At 40.2% G+C, this 17,141-nt stretch overlaps 1 protein-coding gene across 1 annotated transcript; it reads right to left on the minus strand.

The window, feature by feature from the left end:
- Positions 1 to 3,496: 3,496 nt before the first annotated feature.
- Positions 3,497 to 16,596, minus strand: recql4 (RecQ helicase-like 4). Its single transcript, XM_084920043.1, has 28 exons — positions 16,097 to 16,596; positions 15,973 to 16,006; positions 15,808 to 15,890; positions 15,526 to 15,672; positions 15,007 to 15,164; positions 13,305 to 14,382; positions 13,137 to 13,219; positions 12,960 to 13,059; positions 12,543 to 12,720; positions 12,114 to 12,224; positions 11,545 to 11,712; positions 11,365 to 11,457; positions 11,136 to 11,272; positions 10,941 to 11,024; positions 10,105 to 10,293; positions 9,719 to 9,901; positions 9,399 to 9,600; positions 9,028 to 9,221; positions 8,817 to 8,900; positions 8,007 to 8,144; positions 7,774 to 7,893; positions 7,411 to 7,636; positions 6,784 to 6,913; positions 6,527 to 6,693; positions 5,750 to 5,927; positions 5,414 to 5,567; positions 5,213 to 5,321; positions 3,497 to 3,654 (listed from the first exon to the last, which is right to left on the minus strand). Exons 1-28 carry the CDS (start codon positions 16,235 to 16,237, stop codon positions 3,533 to 3,535), a joined length of 4,791 nt encoding a protein of 1,596 aa, XP_084776169.1. The 5' UTR covers positions 16,238 to 16,596; the 3' UTR covers positions 3,497 to 3,532.
- Between the last annotated feature and the right edge of the window lie 545 nt (positions 16,597 to 17,141).

Genomic DNA, 17,141 nt, shown 5'->3' on the forward strand with positions numbered 1-17,141 from the left:
TTCAGGTACCATTTAAAGGTGAAATTACAGCCATAAGTGTTTAACTGAATGACTGTTATCAAATGGAGATGATGAGTGGAAGAGCAGGACAGTCTGAGACCATTATTGCTATTGGCTGAGTGGTCATATGACTAACATGCAAGGAGCTAAAGCACGTGAGTGCTGTCAGTGAGGGCATGTCTGCTACTTAAGCTTCAAACTTCCTCTACGAGGCCAGTAGCTCAACTGCAAACACGTTGCCTCCTGTAGAAAGAGAAACTGAATGATTGTAGTTTTAAATTATTAGGTTGGACTCCCTGTTGCCCTCCTCACTTTTGTCACACCTACCTTAATTCTTCATGGCTCAAATTCAACAAGATGCTGGAAACATTTCCCAGAGTTTTTGGTCGATATTGACGTGGTAGCATTAGCATGCATTCTCTTTATTGCACAAGGGTGTAACTGTCAGTATCCCTGCGTCTTCCACTGCCAGCCATTTCATTTTGTACAATTCCCACCAGCTCTTTAAAGTCTGTTTTTTGCGCAATCTTTTCAGCGCCCTTAATCTTATCAGCAAACTGTGTTTATGTGCTAAAAGTAAAAATTTCCTTGTAAGTAAAACCAATTGTAAAGTGTGATTTCCCTAACTTATTTACACAAGGCACTTTGTAGAGGGTACAGCAGCTGTGACCGTTTGTCTTGAGAACTGATTGACCAAAGTTCTTCTGCAATCAAATCTCGTAAACTTGGCGGCCATTTTCAAAGGCTGCCAGGTATTTATTTGGGCAGGTTTTTCAGAGGTCACACAAAAAATGTATGACTTGAATGAAATAGGATTTTTGACTTTTTTTCTTCTTCTTTTTTAAAGGAGTTGCCCACAGATTTAAATTTAGGATCTATAAAGTAAAGTGTGTTATGTAAGTATAACGCCTCGCCTGCGTCAGCTAGCTTGCAGGCTTTGCTCCATTTAGCAGGTTGGTTAGTTAATGGTAATAGCTTTGCTATCAGTTTGTTATAAGTGGTGCCAAACATTGTGATTCAAATGGCCATTTAATGGGAATAAAATGCTTTTATCAGCAGCCTGGTGTCTTCATAATCTTCAACACACACTGAGAGATGATGGGCATTTACTCTGTAATGAGCACCGGCTAAACAGAAAATCTGTCATGCATTCTGTCTCACCTCATTTAACAAATGTATGCCTGGCGCTGTGGCATCTTTCAAACCTGAGATCCTGCAAGTCACAATTAAAGAATACAGTGTTTGTTTTCATCTTTTGAACCATTTCACATCTCGTGACAGCTTTTCCATAGAGTGCAGCAGCATGTGGTTCGAGGTATGAAGCCTTTTGGCTAAAGGTAATCTATAAATAAAATACAACTGAGTGCTACAGCCTGGTCAGTATCACCAGAGAAACACCTGATGATAATATCCTTATAGTGAACTGCTTTGGCAGATTTTTAATGCTCAGATAAGATGGTGCTGATGTGTATCCATTAACTGCAGTTGAAGTACTCGCTGTCCTGAATTTTAATGTGTTTATTCTGTATCAGCTCATTGGGTGGCTGCTGATTTACTAGTGAGAATAGAAAAAAAGTCTGATTTATATTCAGTTATACTCTGCCAGACCTCTTATTACATTACCTTATCAGTCTATCGTGAAGCTGCCAAAGGCCGTGTTTGATAATGAACATTTTCTAGGTGTGACCGAGCATTGACACCGTGATTAGCCACTTTCCCAAAAAAGCCTGACTTAATGACATTGTTTTTTTGCGTTTCACACACAGGAATTTATATCATCGCATGGAAGCAAAGTCTATTTAGCTTAATCTTCAAGTGCTGGGTGCTGTGCAAAACTCATACAGAAAAAAAAAATCACAAATATTTAAAATAAAAATACATTGGATACACTTTTAAATGCACAGAGGTTAAAGAACGGCTGTCTGAAATTACAGAAAGCTTCTGGGAAGACGTCAGAGTGAAACATGAGAAGTCCCAAAGTTGTTTCCACTTGGTTTGTAGAATACAGTCAGAAGAGGATTGAACAATAATTAACCAGGTTTCCAAATACCAAAAAGGTAACTGCACTGATTTGGGGGGGAAAGAAGAAAAACTCATTGTAGAATAAATTTTGACACCCTGATGTCAAACAGTCTTAAACAACATTTATAAAAGACCTAAACGAAACAATCTTAATAACTGATTTTAGTGTTGGATTTGTCATATCCTTTTGAAGTGTCAAAAACATTAGTAATAATATTAACTAAAAATTTTATAGAATAGAAGTTTGAATCTGTGATCTTCCAAAGCTTTTTGTTCTTCAGCTGGCCAGAGTCTCTCTTTTAAGAATGTTCCAGATTGTTGAATTGGCCACTCCAAAAGCCTCTGGTATCAACCTGATAGGTTTATTTTGGTTTTTCAGCATAATGGTCCCCCCCCCCCCCAACTCTTTAAGTCACATATTTAAAGAGTGAAAAGCTGCAAAATATAATTTCAACACTTTTAATCAACTTCACATATTACGTCTGCTTCACCTGTCAGGAAACAGCAAGAGAACAGGTGTCACCTGGCCAGGAAATTGTGTATGAGCTCATTCTCAAATTACTTTTGACCTTCTGGAAAAAGAAAGCATGTGTGTAATTAGTAAACCTCACAAAGTAAAGCTGAATGCCTGCATGTCAATCATTTCTTGATTGTTTCGGTTAGTACAGAGGCAAAACTACAAAAGCGGCATCTTTTTCGTGCAAGATATCGAGTTAAATCAGGTACGTGCACGGTGGAAGTACAATGAATAAAGAAACCCAAGCGCTGCTGGCTCTGTTTCACTTACCTCACTCTAATAAGCCTGTTTGAGCTTTCGGCTTGCTTTTTTTTTTTTAAAGAAATATGATGTTCATCACACCAACACAGATTCACTTGCTCACCAAGTGGTTCAAGAGAAGGCCGGTACATCTCTAATGCCTATAGATTAAGCAGCAGGTAGGAAAAATTAAGCTACAAAAAGAGATTTAAATACTTTACCATGTTGCTATTTACAGTGAAACAAAAAAAACCAAAAAAAAAACCAAAAACAATTCCACTAACCAGGTAATCTAAATGTTTACAGCTCAAAAGCTTTATGTGCATCTCCTGAAGTGGAGTAAAGTTTTAACAATGGCAATAAAAAACTGGGGAAAAAGGAACACAAGTTCAGAAAGTGGCTCTCCTTTTCACCTTTTAAATTTGGGTCATAATAAATTTCAGTCAAGTAAATAATTGTGTGCATGAATATTACTGAACAAAAGTTTTAAACATGATAAGAATAACAGAGCACAAAATCCCACACTTTAAGTTTTACTTCCTTATGTCAGTTCGTTTCTGGGTCATGGATTTTATTTTCCTCACCTGTGAGGTTTTATGTTTACTGACCACAGATTTGTTCTCGTCCTGAGATTATATTTTTTAAATAAATGCATCTCAAAGACCAAGATACAAAAATATATTTTATTTAGTTTTTGTATACAAACAAATTATGAAACATGTAAAAAAGGATAATATTGGACCATCTGGTTGATCACTTGAAGCGAATGATCTCCTGAGTGGCCAGTCTGATGAGCTGGTTGAAGTCAAACTGGATGTACTTCCTCCAGTAACGTCTGTCTTTGCCGTAGGTTTGAGCCGGATAACACGGACTGCCTGAAACACAGGTTGGATTTATTTAGCTTTAGTTTATAGAAGTTTTTACTTCAACATCCACAGTTGATGGAGGAAAGGCCAAACAGTGAAATTCATACATGAAAAATAAAGCACACTGTCAACTTCTCCTTAGTTAAATATCAATGCAAAATTACTATTATTAGCTGTGTTTAACTGTGGCTAATAACAAAAGGAAGGCTAAAGCTCAAGGTCTATGATTCTGGGAGGTGCTGGATAAAATTTATTTTAATAGAAACGTGCCACCTCAACCTTTTTTCAGGTTGACAGCCAAAGAATCCCAAAAGAGTAAAATAAAATTCAAATGTAGGAAAATGTGAGAGCGATTATCCCTGTATCTGCGGTTATTACACTCTTGCATAAATCCAGATTCAGGTTAGTCTCAGACTGTACAGCTGAAACCCTAATGGAGGTCTTCATAACTTTCTCGTCTACATCACTGCACTGGTGTCCTCTTTGGTATGTTCAGAAGTCAGCTGCCAGAGATCTTACCTGCATCAAGTCAGATCCTATATCTTCTTTAAAAATCCTTCTCCTCACTTATCAGAACTTCTCCTCCCCTACACCCAATCCCAGACTCCGAATTCTCCTGATAAAGTCGTGCTCTCGAGTCCCCACAGAAGGTCTTCAGTCCTTATGTGGGGACTGTTCCCCTCAGAAGGTCTTCAGTCCTTATGTGGGGACTGTTCCCCTCTGGGATTTGTAACACACAGCTTTGGCAATTTCAACAAGTAGTTAAAATATCACCTGTTCACGAGGTTTTTTGTCTAAAGACACCTTGGGTTCTTAAAAAGATATGTTATAAACATCATCATTATTATTAAAATCACTTAATGTCCTTTCTGAGAACTTAAAGATAAAAGATAAGTGTAAGGAGGGAGTTAGACTTTTGAAATAAAGAGTCCATTGGTCAGCTGAGAAGTGAACATGTGATTAGCTCAGCTCCTTATTTTCTTAGCTATTTATCCCAGTTTACAGTTGTAGTGAGGAGGGAGCCCATCCCAGTACAACATACAGCCTGAACACACTGACAGGTCAACACAAAGGCCTCCCAAAACCTTTTTTCTCTCTGTTTTTACATAACACATAAGTAATCAACTTAATTTCGTTCCATGCCTTGACAGATAATCTATAGCAACAATTTTCTGATGCTATCTAGCTTATGTTTGTACACTTTGAACTATTAAAACTATGCAAAACTGAAAAGTCCTAAATTAGCTCTCTAACGACCTCTAGAGGTTTATAGATTTGTTGCTTTGGAGTTGATGTTCTGACAAACAAAAAATCTGTGACCAACTATTCACAGCAGACAGGCTTCAGCTTTTTTAAGTTGGATAATTTGGTGCCATTTAAAAGGATACATTCTGAATATGTGTAAAGGTGAATGTAAACATGCAAACACCTCCACATTTATTGTAAAGCATGAAGTACTTCAGTGAGAAGGGCTGGAGAGAAAATAGTTCTGGTCCAAAAAAAGAAAAAGAAAAAAAACCTGCCTGCGCTTATGCAGGTAAATGTGTGTGCGCACGTGTGTCCTCACCTATGCCGTGAAAGATACGAGCAACAGCCCTTCCAGAAAACTTCTCGTCACTTCGGTTGGAGAGGAAACTTCTGATGTCGGCTCTGATTTGATCCTCCCAGTCCAACAGCTAAAACATACAGAGGTAAGCCGAATCGTTCACAGGCTTCACGTTAACTACAACTCCTGAAAAGTTTTCTACATTATTTGTCTTTGTAAAACCTTATATTTGTCGAGCTCCTCGAGATCAAAAGGTTTGAGAGCGTGGTCCCCGTCCCGCCTCTTATCAAAGTACTCGGACAGAAGGCTTTTTAACTGCAAACTGCGGCTCTCATCCAGATCGTCTACACAGGACAGTACGCTGCAGAAGGCAACACTGAAGCACAGCAAACACAAAGTCAAACACTAAAGCAGACAGAGGGTAACTGCACACGAAAAGACAAACGGTCAAAGCTAGCCAATACTGGAAAACAGGCTAGCTCTTATTTAAGAATACGTTTGTTATAATTAGTGGATAATCCATAAAATCAGCGGATAATTAAAAAAAGCTTAGTGTACCTCTTGAACGCCTTAAAACAGGCCGTCAGCTGGTACAGCTGCGTTCTCTCTTGGTCCTGCACTCGTTTATGGAGGAACTGACAGACTCTGTCCATCTCCTCATCGCTCAGGTCGCCATAGGAACGAAAGTAGAACGAAGGACTGGAGAATTCGACGAGGACGCCGCTACGTCCCCCAGCTGAAACAAAAGCATTTTTGACTGATTATTTCTACTGCAGCCCAGCAGGAAAAGAAGGGAGACATGCAACAAGCATCTCACAGAACTAAATTTAGACTCAAGGTTAGACCCTAAAACCACAGAGGGACGATCAGACTGTGACACTGACATTAGAAGGCAACAGGGCATCCCTACATGTATAAGCAAGTTGTACTTTTTAAGGGCTTTTAGTAAAACTTTAAATTAAACTACACTTGCAAGGAAAATACATATAAAAGGTCAGATTGTCTTAAGAACACAAACTGATGTCAGGAAAATTGTAGGTACAGTAAAAGTATCTATGGAAGCCCGTTTCCGCCTCTCATACTCTCAGTGATGTGAGACCCTTCTGAACCGAATTCAAGGCAGCTTAATACTTTTTAAGGTCTTCTATTACTAAATGTATGTTAAAGACATTTTCAGACTTTATAAGGGCTGAGAGACTCCCTGCAACTACCTGTGATCAACAGTAAACTGGTCCATTTTCCATGGGGACTGCCTGGATTGTTATTGCTGTGAATGTGTGGATACTAAATCGATACTAAATGAAAAATAAAGCAAACATGAACTCATGAACAAACCTCTATCGGTGCTCCACTGCAGCTGCCTGAGTCCTCTCTTCACGAGAGGGAGCTGCCATCCCATAGTGTCCGCGACCTCGACAACATCAAACTCAAGCTGGTCGCACTGCTCCACCCGCTCACCCGCCATCCGCCACCTGGCCAACACCACAGCGATCGGAGGACAACTGCAGAGAAGAGACAAGTTTAAGACGTCTTAACAGTAACATTACAATCACAGACGCACACGTTCATGTGCCCGGCCAACGTCGTCATACATTTTAGTGATTTTCTGGAGCTGCCTCGGCCCATCGTAGCAGCTGACTTTACACACAGACAGAGTGGGGTGGAGCAGCTCCACGAAGCGCTGTGGGTGCAGCTCCAGATAGCAGAGCAGCGTTTCCACACCTGGAAAAACATAAAAAATGTTAACATTTCAAAAACACTGGGAGTAGTTGTTGTTTGCTGGATTTTAGAGTGTTTCTTGGGAAATTTAGGTTGAATTTCTGTAATCTACACGATTTGTTTTGTTCTGTTAAACCAGATAAGAATAAATACGAGTGATTTTATTAGATGGTTTTCTTATTTTAATGCATCGTTTGCTCCAGTTTTGTATCATTTTATTTGTTTTCTAAATTCATCTGTTTGAGCGTAATCTGGTCATCAAACTATTTTGGCTTTAGCTTTTTGGCCTTTTTCTTTCAGTGGATTCAGCGCACGAGCCACTAAACAACCTGCGTGGATGAGATCAGGCTTAAATTTTGTCTTAACCTCGAGTCAGAAATAATTTTTAAAATGTTTAAAGATTTATGCTAATGTGCTTTCCGTGTACAAATCAGCCTACACCTGTTCATTTTACTGTCTTATCAATCAATGTGATTTTTTTAGTGTACGTTTCCACTCACCTTCCTCCGTGATGTCTAAAGCCTCGATGGTCTCTTGGATGGGAATCGCTCGTTCGTGCGTGTGACAGACTCGCTCCCTGGGCCAATCACAGCGCTCCTCTTCTTGGTCCCTCTCCCGGTTATCTCTCTGGTCTTCTGTCTGTTTTTTCATCTCATCCTCATTTCGTTCCTCTCTTTTATCGTTGTCTTCTCGGATGGCTAGCCCAGCAGAACTGAGATCTGATTCCTTGCAGTAAAAAAAGTCATATTACCAAAGAAATTCATGTACTAAAAAAGTAATTATGAAATTAGCATTTAATTATTTTTTTGTTTAAATTTCTCTATTGTGTGAAGCGATCAGAGACCAGTTCCCACTTTACTTACAGGTCCAGCAGCAGGTTGTGATTCATCTTTGTCTGACATGTCTTGCTGAGCAGAAGAATTCATGCTGCTCTCCTGATCGCACACATCCATCACCTCCAACAGCTCAGAGTCTTCAACATCCTACACAAACACACAGACACACAGTCCTTTACTTCATAGAAAGTTTGAGTTCTACAGACAAAGACATTTCTTCAGGCTAAAACACACTCACAGACAGACGAAGGAGGAGTTACCTTGAAGAGTTCCTGCTGTTTCTGGTGTATCTGTTTACATTTGCATGCTGGGAAAACTTTCTGCACCAGTCTTTTCACCGTATAGTAGTCCACTGTGTCTGCGTAGATATGGCGACGGAGCTCATGGAGGTCTCCACCCTACAATCACACACAGAATGACATGATATTATTCGTATATGGAATATACACTCACTGGCCACTTTATTAGGTTCACCTGTTCAGCTCCTTGTCAGTCCAAATATCTCATCATCAAACAATCACACTCAACACATGCACACGTTTGGCTGGAACCTGCTGAAGTTCAAACAGAGCACCAGAATGGAGAAGAAAGATGATTGGTGGTGGTGTAACCGTGTGATATTTTCATGGCACATTTTGGACCTCTCATTACCCACTGAGAATCACTTAAACACTACAGTCTACATGAGTATTGTGCTGACCATGTCCATCCCTTTATGACCGGGAGCATCTCAACTCCTCTCTCTTACACTTACACAAACATTTTATTACAAACTGATTGTGAATATGACAGAAGGTTCATGATTCCACTTTCTCTCTGGTTTATTTGGGGCCATTTTATCTACACCGACACAGAACCCCCTCAAAGATCATTATTTATAAAGTATTTAAAACGGGATTTGTTTGAAATTGCCAGCTGACATTAAGGAAGTTCATTTCTTAAGCACAGTCAACATCACAACAAATGTGTACAAAGACCTATTTTTTCCAAGAACCGCAATCCCACCGCATCAGTACTGCTTTCTGTAACTACATCATTGACGTCAGTAATATCACAATTTTAAGACTCACCTCCGGGTCCAGGAAAAGGTGACAGTGAGCCGGCTCTCCATCTCTTCCTGCCCTCCCAATTTCCTGAACGTAACTCTCAAAGCTCTGTCAACAAGAAAAACAGGATAAGATGCCGCAAAACAGACTAAAAGAGAAAGTTAAAAAATATTTAATGTATTTTCAAGTCCAGTATGAGGAGACACGAGTCAGGATAGATCCGAGCACTGCCCACCTTAGGCATGTTGTAATGGATGATACCACGAACATCAGATTTATCCAGGCCCATGCCAAACGCCACTGTGGCCACCACGATTCTGAGCTCTCCGCACATGAAGTTGTTCTGCACGCGTCGCCGCTCTGACCCCGACAGGCCGGCGTGGTACGATTCAGCCTGCCATTTCAGTGGTTTACGAATCTTCTTCCGAGCTAAATACATAAAGGACAAAACCACAAAGTCATGGAGACTGAAGGAAATAGACTTCACCTGTAACTAATGTTATCTTAAGTTATGTACCACAGATTTCCATAACACAGCATAGGCTCCATATACATATTTCCTCTCCTTACTAGTTTTTAATTAATCACATTTTTAAAAACACTTACCCAGTTCTTTCTTTCTCTGCCCTACAGGGTTGTTTTCTGACCGACTGCTGCTGCTGCTCTTCTTGTTTTCTTTTAACAGCACCCCTTGAAGGCAGGTTCGGAGAAGTGCCGCCACACGCACCGTCTCCTCTCTTCTGGTGCAGTAGACGATGATCGAGTCAAGACAACCAAACCGATCACCTTTCAACAAGGAGACTAAAGCCTAAGACGACAATTGCACACATTGCAAACTCGTTTTAGTAAGAGAAGGACTCTTGGATCTAGAACTACTAAAAATCCACAAATAAATGTCAGTCAGGACACAAAAACACTCATTTGACCTGATCCTTTTCTCTATCCGTGGACACAGAAAGATTCAGGTTTGGAGGCACAGCTGCAGATCTGACAGCAATGCCGGCTTGATCACTGATTTCCAGATGTTTAGCGATGTCCAGAGCAGTGGACAGAGTGGCTGTAGCTGTGAGTCCTAGCAAGCATCGTACTCCCAGACGCTCTCGTAACACCTACAAACAAGCACTGTATTAAAGACTTAAAGAGATAATCAAGAGTGATACCACTGTTCTAAAGAAGCCAGTTTGCATAAATTTGACAGAACTTTTTACTTGTTTCAAACTGGAAAGTTCAACACAGTGAGTTGTTTGAACAAGTAGCAGAATTAACATCACTTGTGTTCGAGTACGATGATCTCCAGGAATCATCAACCCACCTTGCAGAGTCTTAGGTAGCAGGGTCTGAAGTTGTGGGACCACTCTGAGACACAATGAGCTTCATCTATACAGGCAAAGGCCACAGGAGGGAGTTCCTGAGCAGAAGGAAGACACCCTGAACCTGAACCTCCTCCCCCAACAAGGGCCTCTGGAGAGAGCAGCAGCAGACAAACCTGGCCTGACTTCACCTGGAAAAATAGCAGGAGGCGAATACAAGGTATGAACGGAAAATAATCAATGATATAGTCAAGTTTCAAATAAGCATAGAAGTCAATTAATTCACGCCTTAAATTATAAGATAAGGTGCTGTAGAAGTCGGCAAATCACAAGCAGAAAGATGAGGAGGGACAAACTATGCATTTTGACTTTTTGTGGAGAAAACAGCTGTTACTTCTGTGCAGAGATGTGTGAGCATATGGAGCTGGGACCACATCTGCACACACCTTGATCTGACTGATTTGAAATTCCAACTCTATCTGATTTAAGACCATATATGGATATTTGTATTCACACCGGCATAAAAAAGGGCATCTGAGTGTCGCAGAATACTTATTGCAGAAAAATAAAATAAAACTCAATTCAGCACCAAATACTTATCTGATCCTGTTTTTATTTTCTCACTTTCAACATCTGTTTGTAAGATTAACTATGTGAAACCATTTATTTGCATCCCAGCCTAAGTAGTAGCCAAAGTTGAAGTAAGACTTGCATCCAATGTGACTGGATTCATGGATCCAATAAGAGGCTGTTCATTTTTCAATGACATTAGCAAAGAAGCTGTAATCAACGTGGCTCAGTCTCACTCATATCTGATTCTTGATGCACTTCCTTTTACCTTTTCTATTGCTGCTTCTCGCTGTTTCATCGTCATATTGGAGTGGATACAGGCCGCCTTCAGCTTGGCTGGCAGGCCAGACAGCTGCACAAAAACACAAAAAGATATTCACCAAATACATTCTCAACTCTATCATTAGTTTAGAGAAATTAGATTTGCTCTTTGCCTACAGCCATCAGGTGTACAAGTGTTTACCTGGTCGTCCATTAGAGAGACGAGAGGCGATATGACCAAAGTGATGCATTTGGATCTCTGAGCATAGAGGTAAGCTGGGAGCTGGTAGCACAACGATTTGCCCATCCCTGTTGATAACACTACGAGGGTAGACAGACCTAGAGGTGGAAACACACAAACATGTACAGAGAGATTGTAAATTAGCAAATGAGTGTGTGCAGATGAGCTTATGAGTGTGCTCACTACATACCCGACAGGATCCTCATGATGGCTTCCTCCTGTCCTGGTCGAAATGACTGATAGCCAAGATCTCTTAGAGCCGAATAAACATCTTCAGGTGTTTCTTAATATGAAGAGAAAAATCAGTTCTTAGGCCAGTGTACTGTATGTCTATTTTTCAGATTTCATGAGATCAGTGTGCAGTCCTTACCCTGGACTTTTCCATCCTCTGTGAGCTCATAAAGCGGCTCCATGGGTGGTGGAGGAGGAGGTCGTTCATAATCGGGGCGAATCACATTCAGCAGCACTTCATCTTTACGCTTACTGTCCACTTCCTTTTCCTGATCATTCTGCTCCTCTTTAAAAGTGGACGCTGCCACTGGAACACACAAACGCATCAGGGTCTAAACACGCACGACTTAGGAACACAAAACATCTGTATTTGACAGCTTCGCTACTTAAAACAGCTCAAATTTAAGCTCTAAAAATAAATGTGCACAAATTTACATGAACAAAGTGTTAAAAACTTTTTTCCATTAATGAGCAGATGTAAACATACACCTCCAGTCTATGTGTTAGCTGTAGAAAACATAAGGTTAATAACTGTTCTTATTGTAAAGTAAGAACAGTTATTAACCAGATAAAAGATAAAACTAAGTTTCACATAATATCATTAATATGATGCACAAAGTAAAACGACATGACACTGGGACTATGCAGTCAGGCATAAGCCGACTAGTTCTGTCAGAGAGCGGCATGCAATCAGGTCAACAGATGTACCCTGTGGCTGAGGTTGTAGTGTCCCAGTTGCCCTGGCAACTTCCTCCAGGGTGGGTAATTCAAATGGCTCCTCCTCAACCGCCTTCTCGTCAGCAACAGGAGGTGGAGGGGCTGCAAAACATATCAAAACTTTTAACAGACCTGTGATGCTGATTTCCAGCTCTGAAACTTTATTTTTGGACTCTAGTAGAGTAACTCCGTCATCCTTCAGATAAAAGACGAACTGAAGGGCGTCGCTCAAGCTTTGACGAGAGCTCTTCTCTCTTTACAGCCACCCTCCCTACAAGTAATCTTTTTGCTAACTGACTTCCTCTTACTGTGGGTGTGACTGCCGTGTTGACGACACTAAGGACTGTCTAGAGCATTCTGAAGGGATCACAACAGGGTGAGATATGCATTTAATAATAGTTATTGTTGTTCCTGCATCACCTCGCCCTTTGCAGTCAATAGCCCAGTGTCCGGTCCCTCCACATTTGTAGCAGGTGTCACCCTGTCGACTGAGGCCCCCTCTGAAACCCCCTCTGAAGCCCCCCCATCTTCCTCTGCCAAAATATCCACCACCTCCACCGAAATGCTCTCCCTTCAGCTGGAACTTCTGCATGTACAACTGCAACACCAAGAAGACATTTATGACACCAAGAAAATATAAAAAATGCATTTTTATTACTCAGGATACAGTTTGTATTATAACAAGGTTATACATGATATAAGCATAAACTCTTTGAGAAAGTGTGCACTTCTTCCCACTTCTTTTTGATATGTAAACCTAAAAAAATAGGCCTTAAACTTTCATGCACAATGATAACCACACACACACACACAAACAAACAAATAAATGTAATATACCTGTCTGCGCAGAGCAATCCCTCTCAGGGCATAGCCTTTGACATGAGATTTCTTCTTCAGGTTTATTTTCACAAAGTTACCCTCGGCTCCTTTTGCGACTCTGTTAAAACAGGAAAACAAACACATGTAGAAACCTTTCAAAGACATTCTGCTTTCCTCACATGCACTTTGTCCTACCTGGCTCTAGCAGACTGTGCCCGATAGATTTTGTTAACTCCAAATTCTTCTTCTATGTCTCCAAACAAGTTCTCTTGGGGCATCTAGACAGAAGCAAAGCTACATCAGATAATCTCATATAACCTTAAAATAAGACATACAATGCACCCTCCAAATCCCCCCCCTTGCCTTTTTTGGTCCCTTGGTTTCTTCCTCTCCTTCACCCTCTCCATCACCTTCTTTTTTCTTGCTTCTCTTTTTCTTTCCTGCTCCTCCGTGAGCTGAGCTGGGGCTAACGTCAGAGCTCTCTTCTTTCTTTCTACCACCTCTCCGTCTCTTTTTTACTCCTCCTTCTTCTGTAGTGTTTCCCTCCGTGTCACCCACTTCTCGCTGCCTCTTCTTCCCCCTATTTTTTGAAGCTTTCGTTTTTGGACTGCTTTCATTGTCACCATCAGCTGTTATATGTGATGTCTGTCCTCTTTCAATCTCCTCCTGTCCCTTCCTTTTCTCTTTGCCAACCCCTTCTTTTTTGCTTTTTCCAGAGTTTGCAGCACTAGTAGTGACTATTTTATCCCCTGTTACACTCTCAGACTTTTTACCTCTTCCCATTTCTAATGACTCCTGTCTTTCCCTCTCTATATCTATTTCTTCCTTTGCTTCTCTATCAACTCCTTGCATTTCCTCTTTTAATTTTTCTCCCCTTTCTGCCATCCCTCGTTGCTCCACATTCATCTCCTGGTTGCCTGCTCCAGGCTTCTCCTCTGCTCCCATCTCTCCAAACACCTGACACCTCTCTAGCCACTTCCTGTCAACAAGGCTCAGCCTGCTGGCAGGAGAAGGCCTTGCTCCAAGGCCTCTGCCTCCACTGAAACCTCCACGAATCTGTGGACTTCCGTTAAAGCCAATTACACTTTCACCACCTGCAGAATCGGTACCTCTATTCTGAGTTTTTGATGTTTCAGCATTTTCTTTTACATCTCCTAAAATGCCTTTAGTTTCACTTCCCATAGTTCTGGCTCCTACTTTTGAAGCCCCTAAATTTCGCTCAGGGGATAAGGTTGACAACAGGGTGGAGGATCTGATGGGAGAAGGGCTTAAAGCAGAGGTAGTGAATTGTGAACTAATGTCTTTGCCAATGCTACAGCTACCAGCAGCATCTGCAGCTTCATCATTGTCCTGTCTGAATGTTTCAAATGGTTGAAACGGCTCTTCAGGCTCTGCTGGTTGGAGCGTCTTCGAAGCCAGAGATCCCAGGCAAGGATTCATTCTGTAAGCAAAGACGTGATAACAAGGAGGGCTCACATAAATCATCACAAAGTCACATTATTCAAGCTTTTTAAATTGCTTTTTAAAGTGGCACAAGCAAAACAACTACTTAGTAACCGTTTTGCTTGAACACTCAAAAGTAAAAGACGATATTGGATTCTCCAATATCCAAACTGCTTTATTTTGCAATTCATTCATCCTAATAGTAGTGTTAAAAATAAAAGCAATCAAATTTTTATAATAAAAATGAGAGAAATAGTATCTCGGGTATAAATTAAAATTAATTCCTTTTCCTTATTTTCTGGGTATATATATAAGTAATCTATATGAGCTAAAAGCTTTCACAAACTGAAAACCGTCACTAAATTAAAGTCATTTTTTTCATTAAAGGATTTAGAAACAGTTATCCACGTCTATGTTATCTTTTCTATTCTTGTATAAAGGATTTCCAACTTTCACTCTCCCTTTCTTAATTCCAAATACAGCTGCTCGGCTCTTAAGAAAGAACAGCACATCACTTTGGTCCAAAAGTAAATTAGCATCTATGCTCACAAAATAACTTACTTATCACTGAATAACACTTATTGTTAACATGAAATGAAATGATTTTCCTTGATCTAATTACCTTGGTGAAAAGGGGCTGAATTCAGAGTCAGTGGTTGTGGTCTTGGCAGTGGCAGCAGGAGAAGTGACGCTCTCTGTTCTTATAGTTTGTTCATTTTTCAAGGAGTCCAGAGGTAGCCGACCAGGACGGTGCATTTTCTTCAGTGACACAGGCCTCTCCTTCATTAATAATAAATAAATAACAGCAGAACAAACACATTATTATATAATGGCTACTTTGGTAATTTCCTAATTTCAATATCTCATTAGTTTATTTTATTGTTTTCTGTCCACATGTAATCCAGGGAAATGATAGAAATCATTGAAAAAATTAGCCTTAAATTCTTTCTATCATTTGCATTATCTTTGTATCACTAAACAACACAACATGTAGCGAAAATGAAATTAAACTAAGTCGCTCAGCAGCTACCACTGGTTAATGTCATCATCCTCACAGATGGTCATCAACAAGTGAATATGGTCCTTTTGCAGGCTAATCAGTCTTAGCACAACAAGTTGAATTAGGTGTGGTGACTCTCACCTTACTGATTGAAGACAAGTTGTTTTTAAGCTTTAGGCCATAATACTGAGAAGACGCCTTCAGACTGTCTCTGTCCTGGGATGTCAGTTTGGGAGATGATGTCGGCAATGCACTGCGGTTCAAGTGGGATCCCCAAGAGTCTGACTCCTTCATAGACAGAGACAGAAAACAAAGCAACAGCCTCATTGAGAGATTTGTTCAGATATGTTAGATATTTATTACATTTGAGATTAAAACACAAACGTCAGACAACGATGGACACAAACAGAGCCTCTTCATTACCTTTTGGCTGTGAGTATGCCCGTTGGCGGCCTCATTGCTGTTCTCTTTGGCTTGTTTTAAGCTGCGGTATTCTTTATACAAGTCTGCAAGGAAGACACCAAATAAATCATAATCTTCACTTATTTACACTACAGCTGGAAATTCATACTGATGGTGAGCACTCACTTCTGGTCTCCTCTGGAGCCCGATCAATGTCCTCCTGAAAAATGTACCATTCAGCGTTCATAAACAATAATATTAAAACAGGTAGCATGCTAACAAAGCTCGTTGTTGTTAACAGTTAACTCACCTTGTTGGGTTTTCTCTTGTGCTCTTTGACAAACCCCTGCTCCCAGTTTTTCAGCAAAACTTTCACGTCATTGTAGCGATCCATGCTGAGGTGGATAGGGCTGTTTTCAAACTGCTGTCGGGCGATTTTCTGTTGTAACATTGGCGTTATTGTTCTTTTTTCAAAGAAAGTAGCAGCGTAAGCTTATATGTTTATCCTCTATTAGCTGCTTTAGCTTCTTCTCACTCCAATTAACATCTCTGCCAGTATGGCAGATGACATGAAGACATTTTTGTGAAGTATACAGTAACTATCAAAGCCCCTTCCGCCGTGTTGTTTACGATTTTCCCGCGCCGGAAGTCAGCTTGTGTTGCCAGGTTCTTTCCTGTATCCTCCGATCTCACGAAATTACTTTTTTGGTGTCAAACGATTGAGTTCAAGTATTTTTTAAAAAAATATCATTAATGATGAAATAAAAATATAGCAATGAAACAACAGCACCTTTAATACATAGCTGTGAAGCACGTAAATTTATCTTGCAAGACGTCAAATTTCTTAAAACTCGTCACCTCACTTGTCAAGCAGGCACTTCCGCTTAGTTTTGACCCGCCTTCATTAAAGAGACATGGACAGTTTAAAAGGACTCAGCTCTTTGATCTATGCCTGTTTATGGGATACATTATACCGTAAACATGAAATTCCTATAAGATGCGCATTTTGTTATTACAATTGTCAGGACTTCAGGCATTTAAAAAAAATAATAGTAATAATGAATTAATGTGATGTCTCAAAGCAGACATCAAGTGCTACTTGTTTAAGTAACTGAGCCTTGTTTCACCACAGTGCGAGTTTACTTTTATTGTTCATCTATAGCTGATATATCAGACTGAATTAAAGAATATAAATGAACATATATCTGAACGTTGACAACGCTCTCCTTCCTGCATCTTCTCCTTCTCTCTCTATTTTAATTTTTTTCCTGCAGAATACTTACCTGCACCTTTATTCTTTAGTAAATTTTGACTTCTATCATTTCTTACAGAGTTTTTTAGACATGGAAGGATTC

Source organism: Perissodus microlepis, chromosome 22 (genome assembly GCF_051167445.1).
Source record: "Perissodus microlepis isolate ML-2025 ecotype Zambia chromosome 22, ASM5116744v1, whole genome shotgun sequence".
Lineage (NCBI taxonomy): Eukaryota > Metazoa > Chordata > Actinopteri > Cichliformes > Cichlidae > Perissodus > Perissodus microlepis.